The sequence below is a fragment of the Rattus norvegicus genome, chromosome 9, assembly GCF_021556685.1.
Source record: "Rattus norvegicus strain SHRSP/BbbUtx chromosome 9, alternate assembly SHRSP_T2T, whole genome shotgun sequence".
Lineage (NCBI taxonomy): Eukaryota > Metazoa > Chordata > Mammalia > Rodentia > Muridae > Rattus > Rattus norvegicus.
In genome coordinates, this window is record NC_141542.1 from 21,297,336 (window position 1) to 21,323,366 (window position 26,031).

Sequence of the window (26,031 nt, forward strand, 5' to 3'; positions counted from 1 at the left end):
CTAGCTATTCAATTTGCAAGTAGAATGTAAAGCCATGCTCTGCATGGTCCTCTTATTCATGTTAAGGATTTTATTCTTACCACCAACAGCATAGATGAGCACAATATTTACTTTCAAATCAGGAAAACAGGCAGAAAGAAGAGAGCTGTGTTGTTTGGTCTCAGGTAACCAAACAATGAGGAGTGTAGGATGGCTTCCCAATGTTTTGGATCAGGTAAGCTTCTGTTATTGAGATGAAAGGCCTCTGCTGAAGCCTCCAGTTGAGTAACAGGGAGCCTGAAAAGGCTGAAAGAGTGGTTGTACCTTCAAGGTGAAGGCTGGCCCTTCAGTGCCTCTGCAGCCTGAGGCAGAGTTCTACTAGGAACAGAAGAGCACTTGGCCAGAGATCATAGGGGACTGCATTTTGGTTGAACCGTGAGACCTTAATGAGCAGAGGCCTCCATAGTCCTGATAAAGGGAAGCAGAGCCACATAGATGTGAGGGAACAATGGATCTTTGATCTGCCTGTTCTCTGCTACAATAATCTTTGCTGTATACATAGCATATGTAAATGACAAGGGCATCCTACTTTATCACATCTAGTCTCTCTAGATGTTAAAGCATGTGCAAGTGTAAACAGAGTAGAGTTGGTTCAGCAAAACATTGTGTCCCATTTTGTTAAAGACCTATATTTTATTTCTATTTATATATTTTTTTCTTTTTCTTGACTACTGATACCTAATTACTCTCCCACAATCCTTCCCCAATTCTCCTGGCACAGTCTTCTCTGAGTGTGTGAGGGCCAACTGTCTCAGTACCTCCCTCCTTTTACCAAAGCCTTTCCTGGTAGCATTTGTGAGGATACTGGTTTTGAATGCCTTGGACTTGGCTTTCTTCATGCTCCAGTTTGCTGGCTTTTGGAAGTTGGTGAAGAACTGTCTAGGAACTTGGTACTTTATCCAGATGGTACACAAGAGGCAATGGTTTTGTTAATATTCTTGAGAGTATATTTGAATCAAACCTTTCCTACTAATATCCTAACAATGACAAATGTAATGGGGGGCTACACATTTATTCCATTAGTTTTCAGTTCTTCTCACAGCAGCACTGTAGAAGCCCACAAAGCTGGCAAAGTTAAGTGAGGTCAGGCAGGGGTCTTGTAGAGGGCCGCAATAACATTCGCCACCACTAGATGGTGCTGGCTTCCACTGCGCACCACGTGATAGGCTAGGATAGACTCTGCCATTGCAAGAAGGCGCCAGCCTTCGCCGCACCAGCCGGCCCCCTTTCAGGAAGTTAACTGTGCGCATGTGCAAGAGTGCCTTTGTGCCAGGTCTTTGCGCACTCCGGGGCGTGCCTTATGAGATCATGGGTAACAACCAATCAGGTGTGGGTGCGCCGCACTAGGGTTTTATAAGCGCGCCATGTTGGCGCGGCATGGTTTTTCCTCTTCTAAGATTAATAAAGTGGTCACAGCAAGGATTTCTAAATGTCCGCGTGCTCCTTGCCGGCGAAAAGTCACGCGCGGGACATTTGGTGCCGAGAACCGGGGACACAGAAAGCTACATCATCGCTGGTGCCAAGAGGAAGCCTCCGTTTCACAGAAGAAATCCAGAAACTGTGGAATGCAGGTAAAAAACTCTGAGAGACTATGTTTAGCCTTGATCTGCTCCAGCTCAGTCCCCTGCCAGACGCGGCAGGTGCGGCTATGGTTGCTCTGGCAACCCTCGAGTTGTTTCTATTGACCTTTGAGTTTCTAGCTACCGCCAAACGGCGTCAGAGGTCGCGTGGGAACTGCCCAGCTATAACAGCAAAGCGGAGAGTGTTGGGGGAAGGGCGAAGCGACAAAGGGTCAGAAACAGAGGGTAGTGAAAAGTTGCAAGGAGAAAAGGATCCTGATCGATCTCAAGGACCAGGCCCCCCTGCGGTCTTACCACCGCCAGAGGTGAAAGATTGGGGAAAGAACGTCCCGGGTGAGAAGGGAGGAGGTAAAAGGAACACAGTATTTTGGGAGAAAAACTTTGTCTTGGTGCTTATAAAAGGTGTTATTAAGCTCCCGCGCCGGCTCTGGGGACGCCGCGGCATCCGGGCGCTGACGCGACAGCTTTACAGAGTCATACTGATCAGATTTGATAGAGGCAGACCGCCTGAAAATTTATTCAGGAGAATCAAGCAAAAGGACATTTCAGTGCCCGTGCACAGCCTGATAGAGTTAATATAATTGGGTTGTGAGTAAAAATACTCAGGGCTGTGTTTCACTTCCATACCATTGGCGAATGTTGGTTGTGCTGCTCAGATAATATATCTCAGTATCTTACAGGAATTGGGTTTCAACACGTTGGTGAACTAGTCCAGGAATTGAGACAATCCATCGCCCATATCAACTCCACTCGAGTGGATAGTCACCGTGAACACCATCTGGCTTTTTCCCCTCTTTGTCTATTGTTTGTCTCTGGTGCACCAGGATGTCCCCATGTCTGTCAGTGTACGTCTGTGGTTTTTGTTCCTCGTTGTCTAAATGTTTTATGTTTCATGTTCAAAAGAAAAAATGGTAAAAACTTTACCTGCTGGTCGTGCACACCTTGACTTGGTTTTAACTCGTTTCAAAAAGGAACAAATGAATAAAAAACAGTTTCAATCAGGCCTTTAGAGCCCTGCACCTGTAGCTAGGAACATAGGTCAGCTGGAGAAGCTGCCCAGAAGCTAAGCGTCTACACGAGCTGATCTTAAAAGTGCCAACAGCTTCTTCATACAAGAGTTGATAGCTGTTTCTCTTAGAAAAATCCCTGACTTATTACTTGACTCAACAGGTGACAAGGTGCTTCTCTTAAAATCATAGCTAAAAGGGTAAAAATGGTGTTTGGTCTAAATATTAAAGATAGGTGTAGCCACTTCAATTTTGTTTCTCATTGGTTTTAAATGTATAAATATGCTCTACTTGCCTTGGTTATGGACTATTGGCTTTCAAGTTATTGGATATGGTTAAAAAGGTATAATATTGGTAACAGAAAGTTGACATAAAGCTGGTAATCTGGATGGAGTAATTCTAGATAACATGTGACATGAGCCAACCTAGGGAAACAGGTCTAAATTGAGGTAATATTTTTATGGAACTCTTATCCTAGAAACCAGGCTTCTAAAAGAATTTAGGACATTGTCCCTTGAGGTATTGGAGACCGCACCATTGTGCGTCCAAATGTAAGAATTGACAGTCAAACTTTGTAACATAATAGATAGACCTGGGGTGCCTTGGAGACTAGATTGTTTGTTGGAGGTTGAGTTTTGCTTTCCAAAGTTGTGGCTTGCCCTGAAGTTATCCGTATTCTAATGCTAATTTCCACTGCCCAGAGAACAGCTGCCTAGTCCCGTACTCAGAACTCAGGTGACCTTGTGGCTGTGTTCTGGTGTTACAAAGAGAACTTAAAGATTGTGATTTAGGATTGCCAGTGTTACATTGACTAAGTCAAACATATTTTTAATTAAGGAAAAATCATACAGGTAGAGATTGTTACAAGATTTACGAAGGACTGATGAGGTTTTGGAACTTGTGAGAGCATTACAGCCAGTTTACTTACTCCAACTGCCATTTCAGGATAGATTTAGAGGATTGCTAACAGCCTCATGTTAGATAATTTTGTTGCTTCTTCAGTGTAAGAAGTTAGAACTTAAATCTTTCAATGTATATAGAAATTTTTACTACAAACCTTTGCTCTTAAAATGAGCTTTAATATTTGGGGAGTAGCTGTCACACTACTCCAGATAAGAATATTTGAAGCTAATTTTAAGCTTCTAAAGATATGTTAATTGGCTAAGTACCTCACCTTACCAGAGGACTTAGGTCTTTGTTATGCACATTGGAGATAAAGCTTCCGCTGTGTTAGTACAGAGTTGTGGACTAGAGTCATGGAAGTATTTTGAATAGAAACCTGGTAAAACATATCTTATTGCAAACAACAATTAATTGGTTACTACTAAATACTGATATTTGGCCTATTACATATACAACTTTTTCAGGCAAAATTGATAATTTTACTCTTTACATGCTTTTGTACTTCCTGCATATTTGTGCGTACAATCCATAGGAAATGCGCTTAGTGCATTTATAGGTGGTTCATCTAATGAAAAGGCTACATATATGATTAGATCACTTGTTTATTCTCTTGAGTTTCTGCTGCTTCAGCACAGATTATTAAATTCCATGCTTTAGCCGCTGTTTTTAAAATGTTAAAAAATCAAGCTTTCAATTCATATACTGATAGCCAATGTGTGGCTTGTGGTTTACAATTGATTTCAATTACTTAATGCTTTATTAGAGACAAGTTTTCTACATGAAATCAGTGAGTGATTTCAGTGTAAATGTCTGACAACTCACTGTCCCTTCAGTGCTCTGGCTCAGACAACTAAACAAAACCATAGACCCAGCTCTTTAAAAATGGTAATAGAATTGCTAACACACCCTCACGAAAAGAGGAAGACTCCATTTGCTTACTTTCAACTCCCAGCTTCACCCTGCCAGCTCAGGGATTTCTAGTAAGACTGAATCTGGACAATATTTACAAGATTTGACATTTCTAATTAATGCTTATGTTTAGGTAAATAAAGTTTGTGAGGTGCTAGAGAAATGGCTTAGTGGTTAAGAGCACTAAATACTGTTCCTTTATAGGACATTTAAGAACTCAAACTGGATTGCCTGGGCTCTTTAGCAAGGGAGGACAGATACCAGACAGATTATAGTCCTTACATAAGAACAATTAGTAAAAAAATCTCATTCTTTATATATCCAATACAATTATGCTGGAGACAATAATTTGGTATACAGGTCAATTTATAAATACAAGTGCTCAGTGTCCTCAATTTAATCCTCGAGGACTTACCTTAATAAATAATATCTTTACTATATCTTAATAAATAAAAGAAGGAGTTATCCCTGTATGCTAAATAATGCTCCTTTTATTTCAATTTTAAAATTTTGGATGCCAAAGTTTATGGCACCCTACAACTAGGCATACTTCTGCCTAGGTGAAATAGAGAGATCCACTTATTGACATGTTCCTGTCCAGATATTTTATATGGGGAAGAGGGAATGTTTGTGTTTTTTCTACAGGATGCTACAAGAGTGTGCCAGCTGCCTGAGTGGTTGCTGAGACTTGCTGATCCTGGTTATTCAGCTCTCCTGGTTCGGGTCCCTGGAGTCATTCCTCTGCCCTGAGAGGAAGATAGAAGATTCCCCTTCATCCTTTGTCATCACAGAGATTTTGCCGTTGCTGCAGTCAGTGTTACCGCTGCGTGTGTTCCCGTCCCACTGTGGCCTACGCTCAGACTCTGTACACTGCTGCTTGCTGACTCCAACTGTTACCCCTGTCCCTTCATTTCTCTGGTGACTCTTGCTGCCTTAACTGGTAACTGGTGTTGTCATTTTACAGACTGTAGCTTCACAGAAAGCCACCTGTGTAAAGCTACAGTGACTGGAGAACTCTGTCCTGGAAAAGACCTTGACACTTTCGCTGCTATTGTAGCAGCCTTTACTGCTGCAGACATTGTGTCTGCAGTGTCTGGAGTTATCCTCCCCCAATCTATTGTTAGACAAGTACAGTGGGTGAACTTTCTGGAGTAGTTACTAACAATTGGGAGTTCTAAATTTTATAGGAGTGGCTTGACTAGGGCCCTTGGTGGTAACAGCTGAGGAGGACCAAATAAGGTACCCACTACTTATCGGGAGTGGCTCTGTTTGATGCAGCCCTATGCTGTGGATCAGTATTCATACCATGATTGGTTTGCAAACTCAGATCTCAACAGTAACGTGACAAGGCCGTTATCACTCAAGCACTTGTGGCCATTGTACAAAGGGCCTCACCTGGAATTTGGTTATCTTGTTCAGGATTTACTCTGTATCTGAGTTCCCTGCTCCTGCACCCCATGGATCTGTGGGTCCATTGCACTTGGAGGAGAGGGACTCTCTCTGTATCTGAGTTCTCTGCTCCTGCACCCCATGGATCTGTGGATCCATTGCACTGGGATTGAGAGAGACTCAGTGTTCCTTTGATCAGCCCTTGCACATCGCTGAGGTTTCCTCATTGCATGCGATAGGGTGATCATGACTGCTATAAATTATATAAATTATAAGGGTGAGATGTAGAGGGCTGCAATAACATTCGCCAGCACTAGATGGCGCTGGCTTCCACTGCGCCCCACGTGGTAGGCTAGGATAGACTCTGCCATTGCAAGATGGCGCCAGGCTTCGCCGCACCAGCCGGCCCCCTTTCAGGAAGTTAACTGTGCGCATGTGCAAGAGTGCCTTTGTGCCAGGTCTTTGCCCACTCCGGGGCGTGCCTTATGAGATCATGGGTAACAACCAATCAGGTGTGGGTGTGCCGCACTAGGGTTTTATAAGCGCGCCATGTTGGCGCGGCATGGTTTTTCCTCTTCTAAGATTAATAAAGTGGTCACAGTAAGGATTTCTAAATGTCCGCGTGCTCCTTGCCGGCGAAAAGTCGCGCGCGGGACAGGTCCTAATAGCACAGTCCTACTTTCTTAGAGTAACTCATAGGGACTTACCATATCCATACACCCATAGCTGTATATGCACTGGACCCCAGCGAAGTGCTCAACATTCATTGCATTTGTCACTCAGTTTGCCACAAATGTTAGATATCTGAAAAGTTCACCAAATTTGAAGGTGTGAATAAGTCCCAGTGACTGGAGTAAGCTCAAACAGTCTGTGACAACAAACAACTGCTTGAGCATCCAAGAGACAAGACGCTCACCAGGATCATAGTCTTTTCCCAGTAAGAAAATTTTAATATTAAGGCTTCAGATGAAAAGATAAATTAGGAGTTCTAGGCCAAAAAGTTTTATCCTCTGGCCTCAGGGTTGCTGCCATTCTTTCAGCCCTTCCTGGCCTCTCACAGGATCAGAGTTCTCACCTGGAAGCAGGGATATCTGGAAGGCGCATAATACATATCCACAGACTACTCTTTGGGTACAAACTGACAGGCAACTTCAAGGCTTAAAGTCATTCTCTCTCTCTCTCTCTGTTTCTGTCTCTCTCTCTGTCTCTCTGTCTTTCTCTCTGTCTCTCTCTTTGTCTCTCTCTCTCTCTCTCACACACACACACACACATTTTGTGGCTACACACACTTAACATTTTTTTGTGCACTCTGCCTTTTTAATTGCAATTTTCTTTTCTCATACTCCCACGATAATGCACACGTCTGTTCATTACCCTTTCATTCTCACACACACTCTTCATACACACCTCACACATATCTCACACACAACACATGCACTCTCCTGTCACGCACACACACAGTCTTCATACACACCTCACACATATCGCACACACACCACATGCACTCTCCTGTCACGCACACACACAATCTTCATACACACCTCATACATATCTCACACACACCACATGCACTCTCCTGTCAAGCACACACACACTCTTCATACACACCTCACACATATCTCACACACACCACATGCACTCTCCTGTCACGCACACACACAATCTTCATACACACCTCATACATATCTCACACACACCACATGCACTCTCCTGTCACTCACACACACAATCTTCACACACACCTCATACATATCTCACACATACCACATGCACTCTCCTGTCACGCACATACACAGTCTTCATACACACCTCACACATATCTCACACACACCACATGCACTCTCCTGTCACGCACACACACAGTCTTCATACACACCTCACACATATCTCACACACAACACATGCACTCTCCTGTCACGCACACACACAATCTTCATACACACCTCATACATATCTCACACACACCACATGCACTCTCCTGTCATGCACACACACAATCTTCATACACACCTCACACATATCGCACACACACCGCATGCACTCTCCTGTCACGCACACACACAATCTTCATACACACCTCATACATATCTCACGCACACCACATGCACTCTACTGTCATGCACACACACACTCTTCATACACACCTCACACATATCTCACACACACCACATGCACTCTCCTGTCACGCACACACACAATCTTCATACACACCTCATACATATCTCACACACACCACATGCACTCTCCTGTCACTCACACACACAATCTTCACACACACCTCATACATATCTCACACATACCACATGCACTCTCCTGTCACGCACATACACAGTCTTCATACACACCTCACACATATCTCACACACACCACATGCACTCTCCTGTCACGCACACACACAGTCTTCATACACACCTCACACATATCTCACACACAACACATGCACTCTCCTGTGTCGCACACACACAATCTTCATACACACCTCATACATATCTCACACACACCACATGCACTCTCCTGTCACGCACACACACAATCTTCATACCCACCTCATACATATCTCACACACACCACATGCACTCTCCTGTCACGCACACACACAATCTTCATACACACCTCACATTCTCTCCTCACTCATTCTCACATGCTCTCCTCATGCTCTCTCCCTGGCTCTCACATTTGTTCTCAGAATCGCTCTCTCATTAGCTCCCTCATTCACTCTTCACATTCTCACTCCACTCACTCTTCACATGCTCTTCTCATGCTCTCTCATTCGCTCTCACATTTGTTCTTACATTTGCTCTGTCATTTACTCTCTCATTCACTCCCGCATGCTCTCTCTCATTTACTCTTCACATGTTCTGTAGCCTTTCTCTTGCCCCAGTCCTTTATTCATGATGCAAAAGCGGGTAGAAAAATGACATTTTTTAATCATTGCCAAATCAGATGCAAAGAATGACTACATCCCATCAAGATCTAAGAATTGCAACTGTTCCCCAAAGTTTCAGGCTTCCCCTATACCAAGGCCTGTGGCCAATATAATAATAATTGTAAACTTATCATTATTTAAACTTTAATTCTTTACTTTTATACTTCAGAGTCCAAAGCTCCGAGGTCAGCTAATTGCATTTTCCTGAGACTCTCTAATGATAAATGACATGGGCAAAACTGCCAGGCAGTGGCCAGAAAGAATCAAGGTAACCCTTAGCACAGTAATTCCACTAGCTTTCTGTTCCTTGCACACAATGACTCTCATAAGAGTTCCAGTAGTTTGACTTAGTTTACTAGTATATAATTTTATATATTCTATATTTCCTTAACTAGTCTGTAATATTATATAAGACTTATTTCCTAACTTCAATAACCTTTTCCTTTCCTAGCGCCCGATTGTTGGCTCTAATTCATTTTCTCTTATTTTCTTCAAGCTGTCTTTGCAAGTCAAACCTTAATCTGGAACTTCAATTGTGCAGTTATTACATATTTTTCAAGATGAGAATACACAATATGCACCTGGGCCGCTAGGGATATGATGTGCTGTGCCCCTATGCATCAATTTCCAATTGTCTAAGAATCATAACCTCAAGGAACATCTAGTTTCACAGAATTCACCAGAGCAGAAGTAGAAAGACGTAGGAAAGTCAGACATAATAGAATAATTGTGCACACCAAGGCCACCTGATAGGCAGTCACACACAAATGAAATCTATACAGCCCTTGTCCAGGGATAAGGTTTGGAGAAATGGAAACAACCAGTTTTTAAAAAGAGCTACTGTGGGCTACTGAGATGTCTCCATCCCGGACTGCTGCAGGCAGCCTCTTATTTCAGATGGTGGGTTCATGGAGAGATGTGTCTCCTGCTTCTCAGTGTTCCAAGAAGCCACCCTACTTTACAAGGAGCTGCTGCAGGCTTCTGAGATGTCTCCATCCCGGCCTACTGCCTGCAGTCCCTGTCATTGTATGTTGTCCCCAGCATTAGCCAGAGCAAGCAGACAACAAGAGGAGGTCAAAGGGATACAGATTGGAAAGGAAGATGTCAAAATATCACTATTGCGGACGACAGAAGAGTACACTTGATTCACCCCAAAAGTTACACCAGAGAACTCCTAAGCCTGATAAACAACTTCAGCAAGTGCCTGGGTATAATATTAACTCAAACAAATCAGTAGCCTTCCTCTACACAAAAGATAAAGAAGCTGAGAAAGAAATTAGGGAAATGACACCTTTCATAACAGTCCCAAATAATATAAAAATACCACAGTGTGACTTTTATCAAACAAGTGAAAGATCTGTGTGATAAGAACTTCATGATCTGAAGAAAGAAATTGAAGAAGATCTCAGAAAATGGAAAGATCTTCCATGCTCATGGCTTGTCAGGATGAAGATAGTAAAAATGGCCATTTTACCCAAAGTGACCTACAGATTCAATGCAATGCCTATCAAAATTCCAATCCAATTCTTCATAGGGTTAGACAGAACAATTTGCAAATTCACTTGGAATAACAAAAGAACACAGGATCGCTAAAACTATCCCCAACAATAAAGGACTTCCCTGGGAATCACCATCCCTGAACTCAAGCAGTATTACAGAGCATTGGTGATAAAAACTGTATGGTATTGGTACAGAGACAGGAAGATATACCAGTGGAATACAATTGCAGACACAGAAATGAACCCACACACCTATCTATGATCACTTGATTTTTGACAAAGGAGCCAAAACCATCCAGTGGAAAAAATATACTTTTTCAGCAAATGGTGCCAGTTCCACTGGAGGTCAGCATATGGAAGAGTCCAAATCATCCCCTGCTTATTGCCCTGGACAAAGCTTAAGTCCAGGTGGATCAAGGACCTCTACATCAAACCAGATACACTCAAACGAAGAGAAGCAAAAGTGGGGAAGAATCTTGAACACAAGGACACTGGAAAAAATTTCCTGAACAAAACATGAATGGCTTATGCTCTACGATCAAGAGTAGACAGATGGGACCTCATAAAGGTACAAAGCTTCTGTAAGGCAAAGGACACTGTGGTTAAGACTAAACAGCAACAAACAGATTGGGAAAAGACCTTTACTAATCCTACAACTGATAGAGGGTTATATCCAAAATATACAAAGAACTCATGAAGTTGGACTGTAGGGAGACTAATAACCCTAATAAAAATTGCAGTTCAGAGCTAAACAAAGAATTCACAGCTGAGGAATATGGAGTGGCTGAGATGCACCAAAAGAAATGTTCAACATCGTTAGTTATAAGGGAAATGCAAATCAAAACAACCCTGAGATTCCACCTCACACCAGTCTGAATGCCTAAGATCAAATACTCAGGCAACAGAAGATGCTTGCATGGATATGAGAAAGAGGAACACTCCTCCATTGTTGGTGAGATTGCAGACTGGTACAACCATTCTGGATATCAGTCTGGAGGTTCCTCAGAAAATTAGACATTGCACTAGCTGACGACCCAGCTATACCTCTCTTGCACATATTCCCACAAGATACTCCAACATACAAGAGGGCACATGCTCCACCACGTTTATAGCGGCCATATTTATAATAGTCAGAAAATGAAAAGATCCCAGATGCCCTTCAACAGAGGAATGGAAACAGAAAGTGTGGTACATCTACACAATGGAGTACTACAGCGATATCAAAAACAATGACTTCATGAATTTCATAGGCAAATAGAATGAACTAAAACATATCATCCTGAGTGAGTTAACCCAATCACAGAAACACACACATGGTATGCACTCATTGATAAGTGGATATTAGCCCAAATGCTGGAATTCCCCAAGATTCACAGACCAAATCAAATTCAGGAAGGATGACCAAAATGTAGATGCTTCACTTCTTCCTTTAAAAGAGAAGAAGAATCCCTATTGAAGGGATAGGGAGACAAAGTTTACAACAGAGCCTGGAGGAATGGCCATTCAGAGTCTACCCCACGAGTGACCTATAGACATACAGCCTTCAAACTAGATAAGGTGGATGAAGCTAAGAGGTGCAGGCTGACAGGAACTGGATATAGATGTCTCCTGAGAGGCACAGCCAGAGCATGTCAAATACAATGGAGAATGCTAGCAGCAAACCATTGAACTGAGAACTGGACCTCAATTGGAGGAATTACAGAAAGATTGGAAGAGCTGAAGGGACTAACAACCCCATAAGAACAACCATGACTGCCAAGCAAAGTTCCCAGAGACTAAACCACTACCCAATCACTATACAGGGACTGTGCCATGGCTCCATCTGCATGTGTATCAGAGGATGGTCTTCTTGGGCACAAATGGAATGAGCAGCCCTGGGTCCTGCCTAGGCTGGGAAAGTGGATGGATGGTGAAGGGAACACCTTTATAGAAGAGGGGGAGGGCGATGGTATTCAGACTTATTTCTGGAAAACAAGGAAGGAATAACATTTGAATTCAAAATGAAAAATATCCAATTAAAATTCAACAACAACAAAATGGTGTTTAGAACTTCAAATAAAAAAAAGCCACAATCAGGAAACAGAATTGTATGCCTCTGGTTTTCTTCAAATATGCTCAGGGCCTGGGTTGGTTCTGGACACAGGCTGAACCAAGCAGGTTCCTGCCACTGACTGCTCCTATATTCCTGTTTCCAGAGGCATCATGCAGATTAATATTGGGCAAGAGATGTGGGCAAAGTTGGGCAGAAGTGGCTTTCTGTCCTGTGGCATCAGGAGTATCTGCATTCCTGGGTGTTCAGCACTCTCCACCACGGGATTTGGGTGCAGGCTTCCTGATTGCTTTAAACTCCCTTATGCCACGTTTATATGTCCTGGGAGATATTACAGAGAAATTAATGTTTATCCCATTAATTTGTTCAACACTCTCATCCACAGAGTATAATTTAGAGGTAACTATATATTTGACAGTAAGCATACACAGTGGGTAATATATGCAATATGAAGTTGAAATTCACAGAGTTTGGAACACAGTGAACAGTGACTGTATAATTGCCTTTGAATCTCAGTCTGACTGGGAAGTGATTTTGATGCCCAGTCCCCATGAGAATGCAGAGATCCATCCCTCCCTGATAGCTGTGGGACTTCAGATGTTGACACTAATGATTAATAAAGAAGGTTCTTAAGAGTGAAGAGTTTGAGATTACTCTTTTTTTTCACCAGGATACATCCAATTTACATGATAGTAACCAGATGCAGGTAGTCAATATATACAGTCTATATCCTTATCAAAATAGAAAACCAAATGAACAAAACAACAACACATAAATAACAAAACTTCAAATGAATAGGAGGAAAACCAAATAACCAAAATAATCAAAACTCAGCCACACTTAAATAGAGGAGCTGCGCTAAGCATTGTTTGCTGCTCCTTCTGCAGAATAGATTTATAGCCTGTGTCTCTCCTTGGAGACACAGTAGACAAGCAGTTACTGGTGGTAATAATCTTTCCAAGAGGAGTGGAAGTAGGTCTGTTTTGTTGGAGTGGGGGTATTAAGGACAAAGCCATCCAATACTGAGTAGAAATGATATTACAGACTTTATCTCAAAGTCTTTCCAATGTTGTGAACTGATATCCATGAAACTCTTCTGGATGACCCACCAGGACAAGTACACATTTACACGTGCACAGTCTTTCTGGATGACCAGCACCTCTTGATTGATGTGCATCAGCACTTCTCTGAGTCCCTCCAAAAGTTTACACTTGCTGGAGGGTGGGGAGGTGAAAGTACGGCCTATTCAATCCAAAGAAATCAAACTAAAGGAGGAAAATGCAGTCCACAATTGCTATGGACATTACAGATGAGATGCAATAGTGGTGTATTTGCTGTGCACACTTAGTTCTCCTCCTGTAGCACTTCTCTCCAAGGGAGATCTTGCCCTGGTTTGTGTCTTGTTCGAGTTTCTCCTGGAGAATTTCAGACCTAGCAGAGCAAAGGAATAAAGGTTTAGTGAGTGGTTGTCAATTCAGCTCTCCCTCTTTTTTTTTTTTTTTATTAACTTGAGTATTTCTTGTATACATTTCGAGTGTTATTCCCTTTCCCGGTTTCCGGGCAAACATCCCCCTACCCCCTCCCCTTCCTTATTGGTGTTCCCCTTCCAACCCTCCCCCCATTGCTGCCCTCCCCCCCACAGTCTAGATCACTGGAGGTTCAGTCTTTCAACTCTCCCTCTTACATCAGCTCTATTCAGTTGGACAATCCAGCATGACCTGTCAGCTGAGGTCAGTCCCTGCATCCCCAAGTGTCATAGAGTACCTGCTCTTGGATTTGTATCTCAGCTTTTAAAACTGCTAGAATTTGAACTGTGGACTATACACTGTATTGGAATTTAGAGAAAAATGAGCGTATTTTTCCACTGGTCCAGATATATTATGTTGAATAATAACATTGTACCTATGTCTGAATCTGAGTTCAAGAGAGGGATGAGCAACCTACAATACCATGTGGATGCCTTCTGGAGAAGATGCCTAGAATTGAGGTGAAAGTTCTGATTATGTTTGCAGTGTAGGAACCTGCCTAGGTTCCATTTTAAGCACTGTACCTGCAAATGCACAGAGAAGCCATCTCACATCAAATCCATGGGAATTGCATGGATCCTGTAATCACTGAGAATGTGCTCCATGCAAATCTTCCCAGCGTACACACGGACATTAAAGGTGATTGTGATGTAGAAACACACCAGCACCCCTGTAAGTCTATGGCTAGTGTAAGGCAATTTCTGAGAGGACAGAAGAGAAAATGTCCTCAGATCTTTCCAGAGAGATCACAGGAAGAAAGGAGTAGAACATAGCAAGAAATCCAGAGGATCATATATATTGTTTCATGGGCAAAATTCACATGAACTGTACCAGAACTATACTCTGAGTAGCTCTTTAGCTGCCTGAGGCTGAAATCCATGTAGGTGGTCATTCACCCAAAACGGGTACTTATATAGGGAAAGGATATTCAAATGGCTTCTTCCAGCCTGTGTTCCTACCTGAACATTAATGCTTAATGTAAAGACTCCCCAGTATACGCTGGAGGCATAAAAACAAATGTTGAGTGGGATATGTACATAGTGAATAGAGCCTATAGACAGCTCAGTCAGTGATGTGCTGTCCTCCCATAAACCGATATAGACTCAGGGTTCTTTCCCCATTAACAATCTGGCTTAGCAAGTCCCAAAGGCTGTGTAGAGCTGTCTTGTTGCTCAGCAAAGGATCATATGTTGGTTGTAGACTAGACTCTTGTTCTTGTTCACTGTTTCAGACTTTCCCCAAAGTGTGCAGCTTCTTCTAATCTGAGCTGTCTTTACCATAGCCTGAGTGACTTCATGCCCAAAGCTAGAATCATAGGAAATCTCCATAACCAGGATCAAAATCAACAATTTTTCTCCCCGTAATGTGATTGTGCCAAAGATATTTTGAGTAAGTACGTAAAAGCTTGCATGGATTTTCTCAGACTGAATCAGAATCTATGGAAGGGCTCCACCCTATGGTACACTTTTACTTCTTGCCTGATGGACGTCTGGATAGATTCTCCTTCAGGGCTACTCTGGGACCACTACAACACTGATGTGCCCTAGTTGCAATGGCAACACCTACTCCTTGTTGTGGAATCACTGGGTTAACTAAAACTTCTGTTCCACTTTCTGAACATGGCTTCTCATAGGGCTACCTGTTCTTACACTCCCAGACTCATCTGAAATTCATCATTTCTCCTAACTCCATTGAGGCTGAAATTAAGGGAGAGAAAATGATGTTGATTGACAGCACTTGCAGAATGCTACACAGATAACATAGGGGAGCGCTTTAGATTATCTGTGCACCAAACGGGCTCCTGACACTGCCCTGTTCTTGCACCACAGCATAGCTATGGGGCTTTTGCTGGATGACAATACAACTCCAAGCAACTCAAATTCTCAATGAATAAAATCCAAGCCAAACTCCCAGCGGAAGCTGTAGTGTGCAAAGGTAGCTGGAGAGAAATGGTAGCAGGCCATGTGGAAAGCAACCTTAGAGAAGACACAGTGAGTGACACACCCTTCCAGTGGGCTTTCACCATTCACAAAGAACAGAGAAGCCGCATAAACTCATGGATTTTAGAGAGAAGCCCCCCTTACCTCCCTGTACTCCTTTCCTTTGATGTGCTCCAAAGGATTTCAATGCAGACCAGTAGTTTTACCCCTAATCACTTGAAAATCTAACTTTACAGGTGTTTTTGTGTCCTCTTTTTGGGGGGTTGCATTTCTACAGGACTTGATTGTCCTTCTTTTACACCATAACTAAAAGGGACCTGCAAGCTCCAGGCCTGTACCATTTGTTACCACTGTGAAACACGACTCACTTGAACATATTTCCCACTCCTCCCCCAGACTTCACGAGATAATTCTGTTACGGTATTTTTGAAAACAGAATAAATTAATACCTTAAGTGTCCTTTTGCTGTACAGAGCTGGATGGAGATGCCAAATGACTGGGCAGCTGTATTTCATGTTTCATGGATGTAAAGTGAACTCTTAGAGTACTTTTCTCATGAAACTTGGAAATAGAGGGAAACACATTCACTACTGCAAACACAAACACACACAAACACACAGAAATACACAGATACTGACTTGCACGCACAAATGAAAACTTTGATCTTGTGCAGCACATTTCCTGTTGAGTGAGGAATTAGTGGGAGCTATGCTGTGTACAAGTCTCTTAGACTCAAGCAGGCTGTGCTGCCCTGGCCTGTACTCATTTCCACTTCAGGAAACCTTTCTATGCAGATACTTGTTGGTTTTACAAGTAAGTTACATGTTCTGCACAGATAGCCTAAACAATACAACATCAAATTCCCAAGAGAGAGATTCTAGGAAAAGACTCCATCAAGCTCTATGTTGACTCATCATAGGCCCCTCACTAAAACTACCCTGTTTTCTTCATAGAAGACCTTGGAACCATCAGACAAGACAGGGACTCATGGTCATTTACCAGGAACTTTTCATCACATTAAAGTTCATGTGATGTTAAAACAACCTCAATGTCAGTCAGAAGGAGGCTAAAGAAATAACATACCCTGACTTTTCTGAAATGCAGCACTGTGTACAATATTGAGAGGGAATCTATCCTTAAAGAATGCCATGCCCATGATATAGTCAGCAAAGCAATGTCAGCAGAGGGATGCACTCTAGGATTCCATGCAAGATCATGGTGAAGCCAATAAGACAATCCAGAATCTTCCCGGGGGATACCTCTGTTCAGGTAAAGTGAAGAAATCTAATCCTTATTTTGAAAATAGTTGAATGGTTTAAGAATGTGTTGAGACAAATAAGAGACAGGGCTCCACCTAGAACTGGACCGGTGATGCAAAGACTGCTGGACAGCACAAAAAAGGAAGCTTCAAGTTTGTTGAGAGACCTAGGCTTAAAGGACGAAGTTGGATAATGACTGGACAAAACTGCATGTCATGAACTGGCCTCCCCGCATGCTCCCTAAAATGCAGATCAGCACAGCAATGCACCTTTCTTGGTGAGAATTGGGGGTATATACGGATAACTTTGTTCTTGAAGTCTCAAATCTCTCATGCCAACCCTCAGCCTTTGAGAAACCTTTTCCACATCCTTGGTCTTCTATCCAGCTTCAGATTGTAAGGCCCACATATGAACTCTCCAGGAGCACTCAAATAAGACAGGACTGACATGCTGCTCCTCAGGCTCTGTAGTTACCCAAGATCTATGAAGCATGAAGTCACCATCTTCATATACAGGGACATGAGGGAAGAACAAAAGCCACCACAAATGAGAACCGGTTCTTTGCCATTTCCACCAGCCTCTCCTCCTTGAAAACTACTTACTTCATGGAGTCTCACAAGATCCCTGTAATGAAAATGAGCTCCAGGCTTTTGCTTCATCCCTCAAAGCCCTGTTCTAGTCTAAAGAGGGGCTCCCACATAGCACCCTCCACACACATGGCATGTAGTGCTGTGATATGTGATCAACCCATCTCCCTTAATAAAATGCAGATTCTCGAAGAGCAGGAGCATTCGCTTTCCAAACATGCAGTTTCCTGAAGAGGGGCTATCTCCACAGAAAGCCTTGTAAACCATCACATGAATGAACACTTGGATGAGACCTAGGTCAGGACATGGATCAGTCAATAGACAGTTACATTGGTTTGTCTATGTTTATGGAAAGACCTGAGGACAACCTGACCTGTAGGCCTAATCCTACCTGCTGTTCCTTTGCACTGGGGACACAGATGTTCATTCCAGCCTCTTCACAGAGCCTCTTTGCCTCCACACAGGATGCTGGCCGTTCAGTCTGCTCCACCAGCAGTTCTCTCTTCTCATTCAGCAAAATCTGTATATTGTTCTTCAATTGAGTTTGTTCACGCAGAAGCTGGGAGTGCCTGATGCTGAACCACAAACAAAAAAGGTAAACCCAGCCAGCTTCTATTTGCCTGTCACTCTTGCAAGTCAAATCATCCCTTCAAGGAATACCTCATCCCCAGACATCCCCAGAACAGAGCCACACTATACAAGTTAGCACCAATTAGAGGAGGTCAAATCCAGAATCCACATTCAACATGAATCAAAGTACTTCTGATAATCCTGACACTAAGACGGTTTATATAAATCCAGGAAGAAGAAATGGTCCATATGGGTGCTTATATGTCCATGATATGCTAAAACCATCTTCACGTAGTGGGAAAATCCCCTCTGAGGGGTAATTGAAGTCCCAATAGATATACAATCTTTCCATGTGTTTCTCATCGATCACAGATCTTTAAATCTTCTGTCAGAGTCCTAGAGATTCAGAGTTGATTGATATTCCCATCACAGTACAAAACTTTCTATCTAGAGGATCCTTAATGGGGAAAATAACAATTGGAGGGTCTTCTATACCCTTCACATGTAGGACAACTGAGTCCAAGAGCTACAAACATAAGACCCTTGCCAGGAGGCAGGCTTCTTGTTAAAAGTCAGACACTACAGAACCAGTGCCCTGAATTTGGTTCAATGTCATACAGGACAGGAGCATTCCCTGCCTAGTGCTGGGTTCTCATCTCTGTCAGCGACTCACCGGTAGGAACTGTTCACTTGTATGAGCTCCTTGTACCTCTCCATGGCCTCACTTTGAACTGGTCATCATTTGCATAGCCATCATTCTCATCTCATGTTCGGATTGAAGTATTGGCAATTCGACATCCAGCCTGTTGTGGGGCATGGCCCAAGAAAAAAATAACCATCTGAACTCAGCATTTCAGAATTAAGTGAATTGTAAATTAAAAAAACCCAATAAAAAATTGAAATTTAAGAAATGTGGGGGGAGGGAAGAATGTGGCAAACACAAAGACCAGAGCAAAAACACAACAGTGAGACTCCAATTCTTTCAAGGAAATATTTCTACGCAAATCAACAAAGAGTTATTTTGAAATATGGACATTTTCTAAGACTGTGGAGATATGGTTCCCCCAAGACCAACTGTACTGCAGTGGCTTGGGTCTAACAGATAGTTGTGATGATATTTCTTTTGTTATGAAAACAGGGATTCTCAAACCTTGTTTCCTACTGTTCCATGAATTCCCAGAGGGCATAACTACTTTGACAGGGAAGAGGATTTGTAACCCCTCCTTCCCTCAGGAGAGTCCTATCTACCACCTAAGTAAACAGAAGATGCAAAGTGCTCAGTTGATCCATGTGGGCATCCCCACTATCATGACCTGCAAACTGTCCATCAGACATATCCTAAGATCCCATGAAACTCCCCAGACTCCCTGACCGAGAGCTTAATACCCACAAACACTTTCACATACTTACATACCAATCAATATACAAACACAAGCAGAATCCCAACTACATGCATGGAGGTGCCATAGAATCAGTGTATAATGAAAAAAATTAGAGGAAAAGAGGGATGACGTGCAGGCATTTCATCCCCTCACTTAGAGGCAGCAAGTGTGACCAGGTCCTTCTAGCTGTTGACAGAACCAATGCTAATCCAAGGAGCTCAGGGTCAAGTACAAAAGAGGTTGACCCTAAACACACAGGACCTAGCTTATCTCACAAGCAAATGCCTTCCAAATCTCCTTAAAATCCAGGATGAGAGGTAAACCTCTCTTGTGCTAAGAGGAAATCTTGGGTTAGCAGAGAGAAAGCACAAGACAGTGAACAGGTTACTGGCCATAATGACTACCTGTGGTCCGAATTATCATAGATATAAAGGTCCAGGATTTGATAAAATTCATCCCTCTCGAATTGACACTTCTGGATTTCAAATTTAAGTTCCTCCAGTTCCTTTAAACACTCCTCTTGCTTACTGATGACATTTTGGGATGATGCCTTCCTACCAAAACCTGTAAATAGATAAACCCAAGTGAATTTGCATATTTGGTGGCCCATGGGCAGAAAAGATCATTCTGAATCCTAAGAGGAGGTGAGGAAGGGGAAATGGTAGAGACTGGGTGAATCCCTTAAAGAGCAGAAAAGCTTTCTTAAAGGTGGATTCTTAAGCTATGTCCCTCTTCCCAACCTCTAATGCCATACACGTGCCACATTCACTATTACAGGACCCCTCACCCTGAATAGTATAACCTGACTGATACATAAACATCTGGGACGTTGTTATCTCATATCAGATGTGTTTCAGTTAATCCTGGAGTTCATACTGCTTAGCACCATCAGGCTCTAATCATGTGTGTTCCACCCAAAGTGTCTGAGAACTCAATTCATTTCTCGGGGTGCATCCTTCCTTGTTCTCACCATCAGAGACTTATGTAACCTACAGTAATCTAGAGGAAGAAATGCTTCAACTCCCAACCATGGATGGTCACATTTTTAATCTCACTGTGCCTCCTCCTGCCATGCATTGACACTCACAGTTAAAAAGCTTCAAGAAAAGACACTGAAGGCTTACCACTTTCTGGCTTTCTCTCAAATTAAAGATCAGGAACTCCTGACTCTTGGTTTGCCTTTGAGAAATCCCAAGGCTCCTGCTTGTAAGGCCTAATCTTAGAAGGCACATCTCAAACATACCTCCTTGAGGATGTTCCCCAACTCTGCCCAGGACTCACCAAGCCTTCCCCAGAATGATTTCCTTCCTTCCAAGGAAGATGAGAGGAGGTCATCTTCCTTCAGCCTTGGTGTGGTCTCTCCTTGATCAACACTTTCCTTCTGAAATAGCCTGAGCGGCTGGCGAAACATGCCTGTTTGTGAACCCAAAGGGAACTGAAGGAATATCCCAAAGGCAGTTGGTGTCACCACAACACCGGTGACATCACAGAAGATTCTAGGGATCTCTTAGATACAATAGATTGTCCAGTGAAGGGCTTACTGATGATGCCACTGGGAAGTTCTATGACCTACCTGCTAACTAGCTCTCCAAAAATTGATCAATTTCTGTGTGGACCCTTTCCTCCAGTCTCTCATACATCACTGGGAATAGCATTTGGCAACCTCTATTGCTAAGCTAGATGTTTCTCTGTGCATCATTAGAACTCAACAGTGCTTTTGCTGGGGAGGGCTGCTTACAACCTGAATGAGAGAACAGATTTTTCTTAGCACCCAAATCTCTAGGGACCAAGGAAGAGGGAGTTTTTTCTTAAAAGTAAATCTACTACTCGAGACAATGCATGTGACACACATTTCGATTCCTAAGGTTTTCCTTTTTATGGAGGCCAATATGTTTCTTCTAGACCTCTGAGTGTATAAAACCTGGAAATATTTGCTTACTGTGCAGTCCTTGACAGTTGACATTGTTTTTATTTACATATCCATGTATTTCACAAAATCAATGGTCTATTATCTTATTTTTTTAGAATAAAAACTCCTTTTTTCTTGAAACATAGGGATCAACTACAGGGCATATATAAAATAATAAATTTCTGTACCTTTTATATATTAAGTTGGACATCCTCCCTTTCTCAAATATAACAAGACAGTGAAATCGGACATCAGCGAGCAAACGTCAACCTGGACATTGTGTTACCACATTGTAACCACATAGCCATCCCTTCTCCAATATCGTTCTTCCTGAATTTCCAAGTCCAATCCTGAGGATATTTGGGGCTACATGCTGATATTTTACTCAGAGCAAACATAAAAATCAGGTGGATGGGCAGGGAGTGGAATGGCCTAAGGTTAGGCTAAACCTCAATTTTAATGGGTCCATAAGTTCAGGAGGGAGTCCATTTGGCATTGTCATCTGTGGCTTCTGTGTCCTTATCCTGGGTGTGCTGACTCTGTGATACGATGCCACCTCACCTCACAGATGTCAGGGTGAAAATCATGTATGAGTTTTCTGGGAAGAACTCTGCCTTTTACTACCATCTGGAGTTATACAACATAACTATGCACAGCTCAGAAGAGAGGGGTGGAGATTGTGGAGGCCTTAGAAGTTGAGGATCTTTTCTGATTAAGGCACATATTTTTTCCTATGTAATTTTTCCCTTGCTCTTTCACTAATGATGGTTGACTTCATTCCTGGCCTGAAGTCAACTGGATTCCAAGGTTTGGGATTAGGGAAGCCCCTCTTTTTGAGATGACAGGCCCAGCAAGGGATCCCACTGCATACAGGTTCCTTTTCCCAAGGAAGTTGTTGCTGCAGAATCACAGCATGGGGGCAGCAGCACAGGACATCTCCCAGCTTTCTCTCCTGCACCTGCAGCACTTTTAATAAGGCTGTTTGTTTGTTTGTTTGCTTTTTATTGGAAATACCTACAAAGCTGGTCAAAATTAATACGTGCCTTTAATACCAGCACCCACAAGGTATTTTTGTTTTTGCTTTTGTTTTTGTTTTATTTCATTTCATAATTTCTGTAATTGTTGTTAGGATTCTTATTGTTTTCTTTGGTAATTCCCTCTACCTCTTCACTCTGTACCTAGAATGTGAAGCCTATGCTCTGCATGGTCCTATTATTCATGTTAAGAATTTTATTCTTACCACCAACACCACAGATGATCACATTATTTACTTTCAAATCAGGAAAACAGGCATAAAGAAGAGAGCTATGTTGTTTGGTCTCAGGTAACCAGCCAATCAGGAGTGTAGGATGGCTTCCCAATGTTTTGGATTAGGTAAGCTTCTGTTATTGAGATGAAAGGCCTCTGTTGAAACCTTAGTTAGTTCAGCAATACATTGTATCCCATTTTGTTAAAGAACTTTGTTTTATTTCTATTTATATATTTTTTCTTTTTCACTTTACGTTCTGCTTACTGACTACTGATACTTAATTCCTCTCCCACAATCCTTCCCCAATTCTCCTGGCACAGTCTTCTCTGAGTGTATGAGGGCCAACTGTCTCAGTACCTCCCTTCTTTTACCAAAGCCTTTTCTGGTTGCATTGGTGAGGATGCTGGTTTTGAATGCCTTGGACTTGGCTTTCTTCATGCTCCAATTTGCTGGCTTTTGGAAGTTTGTGAAGAAATGTCTGTGAACTTGGTCCTTCATCCAGATGGTACACAAGAGGCAATGGTTTTGTTAATATTTTTGAGAGTATATTTCAATCAAACCTCTCCTACTAATATCCTAACAATGACAAAGGTAATGGGAGGCTACACATCTATTTCATTAGTTTTCAGTTCTTCTCAGAGCAGCAGTGTAGAAGCCCACAAAGCTGGCAAAGTGAAGTGAGGTCACGAGGGGTCTTAAGAGCACAGTCCTACATTCTTAGAGTAACTCCTAGGGATTTACCATATCCATACACCCGTAGCTCCATATGCACTGGACCCCAGGGAAGTGCTCAACATTCATTGCTTTTGCCACGCAGTTTGCCACAAATGTTAGAAATCTGAAAAGTTCAGGAAAATTGAGGTGTGAATAAGTCCCAGTGACTGGAGTAAGCTCAAACAGTCTGTGACAACAAAGAACTGATTGAGCATCCAAGAGACAAGACGCTCACCAGGATCATAGTTTTATACCAGTAAGAAAATTTGAATAATAAGTCTTCAGGTGAAAAGATAAATTAGGAGGTCATAGACCTAAAAGTTTTATCCTTTGCCCTCAGGGGAGCAGCCATTCTGTCAGCCTTTCCTGGCCCTCGGTCACAGGATCAGAGTTCTCACCTGGAAGCAGGGTTATCTGGAAGGCACATAATACATATCCACAGACTCCTCTTTGGGTACAAACTGATAGGCAACTTCAAGGCTTAAAGTCATTGTCTCTCTCTCTCTCTCTCTCTCTCTCTCTCTCTCTCTCTCTCTCTCTCTCTCTCAGCTTGAGGCTGCACACACGCTGCATTCTTTTGTACATTCCAGTTTTTTTATTGCAGTTTTCTTTTCTCAAACTCCCACAATCATGTACACGTCTGTTCATTACCCTTTCATTCTCACACACACTCTTCATACACACCTCACACATATCTCACACACACCACATGCACTCTCCTGTCACATACGCACACATAATCTTCACACACACCTCACACATATCTCACACACACCACATGCACTCTCCTGTCACGTACATACACATAATATTCATACACACCTCACACATATCTCACACACACCACATGCACTCTCCTGTCACTCACACACACAATCTTCACACACACCTCACACATATCTCACACACACCACATGCACTCTCCTGTCACTCACACACACAGTCTTCATACACACCTCATACATATCTCACACACAGCACATGCACTCTCCTGTCATGCACACACACAGTCTTCATACACACCTCATACATATCTCACACACAGCACATGCACTCTCCTGTCATGCACACACACAATCTTCACACACACCTCACACATATCTCACACACACCATATGCACTCTCCTGTCAGGTACACACAATCTTCATACACACCTCATACATATCTCACACACACCACTTGCACTCTCCTGTCATGCACACACACAATCTTCACACACACCTCACACATATCTCACACACAGCACATGCACTCTCCTGTCACGCACACACACAGTCTTCACACATACCTCACACATATCTCACACACAGCACATGCACTCTCCTGTCATGCACACACACAGTGTTCACACACACCTCAAGTTCTCTCCTCTCTCATTCTCAAATGCTCTCCTCATGCTCTCTCCCTGGCTCTCACATTTGTTCTCAGACTTGCTCCCTCATTAGCTCCCTCATTCACTCTTCACATTCTCTCTCCACTCACTCTTCACATGCTCTTGTCATGCTCTCTCATTTGCTCTCACATTTGTTCTCACATTAGCTCTGTCATTTACTCTCTCATTCACTCCCTCATGCTCTCTCTCATTTACTCTTCACATGTTCTGTAGCCTTTCTCTTGCCCCAGTCCTTTATTAATAATCCAAAGGCGGGTAGAAAAAAGAGATTTTATAATCATTGCCAAATCAAATGCAAAGAATGACTACATCTCACCAAGAACTAAGAATTACAACTGTTCTCCAAAGTTTCAGGCTTGCCCTATACCCAGGCCTGTGGCCAATATAATAATAATAATTGTAAACTTATCATGATTTAAACTTTAACCATTTACTTTTATACTTCAGAGTCCAAAGCTCCGAGATCAGCTAATTGCATTTTCCTGTGAAGCTCTAATGATAAATGACATAGGCAAAACTGCCAGGCAGTGGCCAGAAAGAATCAAGGTAACCCTTAGCACAGTAATTCCACTAGCGTTCTGTTCCTTGCACACAATGACTCTCATAAGGGTTCCAGTAGTTAGACTTAGTTTACTAGTATATTATTTTATATATTCTATACTTCCTTAACCAGTCTATAATATTATGTAAAACTTACTTCCTAAATTCAATAACTTTTTCCTTTCTTAGGGTCCCAATGTTGGCTCTAATTCATTTTCTCTTATTTTCTTCAAGCTGTCTTTGCAAGTCAAACCCTAATCTAGAACTACAATTCTGCAGTTATTACATTTTTTCCAAGATGAGAATACACAGTATCCATCTGGGCCACTAGGGCTGTGCTGTGCTGTGCCCCTATGCATCAATTTCCAATTGTCTAAGAATCATAACATCAAGGAACATCTAGTTTCACAGAATTCACCAGAGCAGAAGGAGAAAGAAGTAGGAAAGTCAGATATAATACAATAATTGTGCACACCAAGGCCAACTGATAGGCAGTCACACACAAATGAAATCTATAAAGCCGTTGTCCAGGGCTAAGGTTTTGAGAAATGGAAACAACCAGTTTTTACTAAAAGCTACTGCGGGCTACTGAGATGTCTCCATTGTATGTTGTCCCCAGCATTAGCCAGAACTCTGACAACAAAGGGAGGTTAAAAGGA

The 26,031-nt window shown here is 42.4% G+C and overlaps 2 protein-coding genes across 3 annotated transcripts in view; both read right to left on the minus strand.

Moving 5' to 3' along the window:
* The window catches only part of LOC146768883 (uncharacterized), a 263,806-nt gene that overhangs the window by 30,081 nt on the left and 207,694 nt on the right, over window positions 1-26,031 (minus strand).
* The window catches only part of LOC134480503 (uncharacterized), a 42,173-nt gene continuing 24,835 nt past the window's right edge, over window positions 8,694-26,031 (minus strand). The window contains 6 exon segments of one of the 2 annotated variants that reach the window (NM_001447310.1): window positions 8,694-13,733; window positions 18,006-18,189; window positions 18,858-18,910; window positions 18,912-18,987; window positions 19,971-20,130; window positions 20,848-21,046. In NM_001447310.1, the coding sequence (NP_001434239.1) occupies window positions 13,728-13,733; window positions 18,006-18,189; window positions 18,858-18,910; window positions 18,912-18,987; window positions 19,971-20,130; window positions 20,848-20,977 (609 nt within the window). In that variant the 5' untranslated portion in view covers window positions 20,978-21,046 and the 3' untranslated portion in view covers window positions 8,694-13,727. 2 annotated transcript variants of the gene reach the window in all.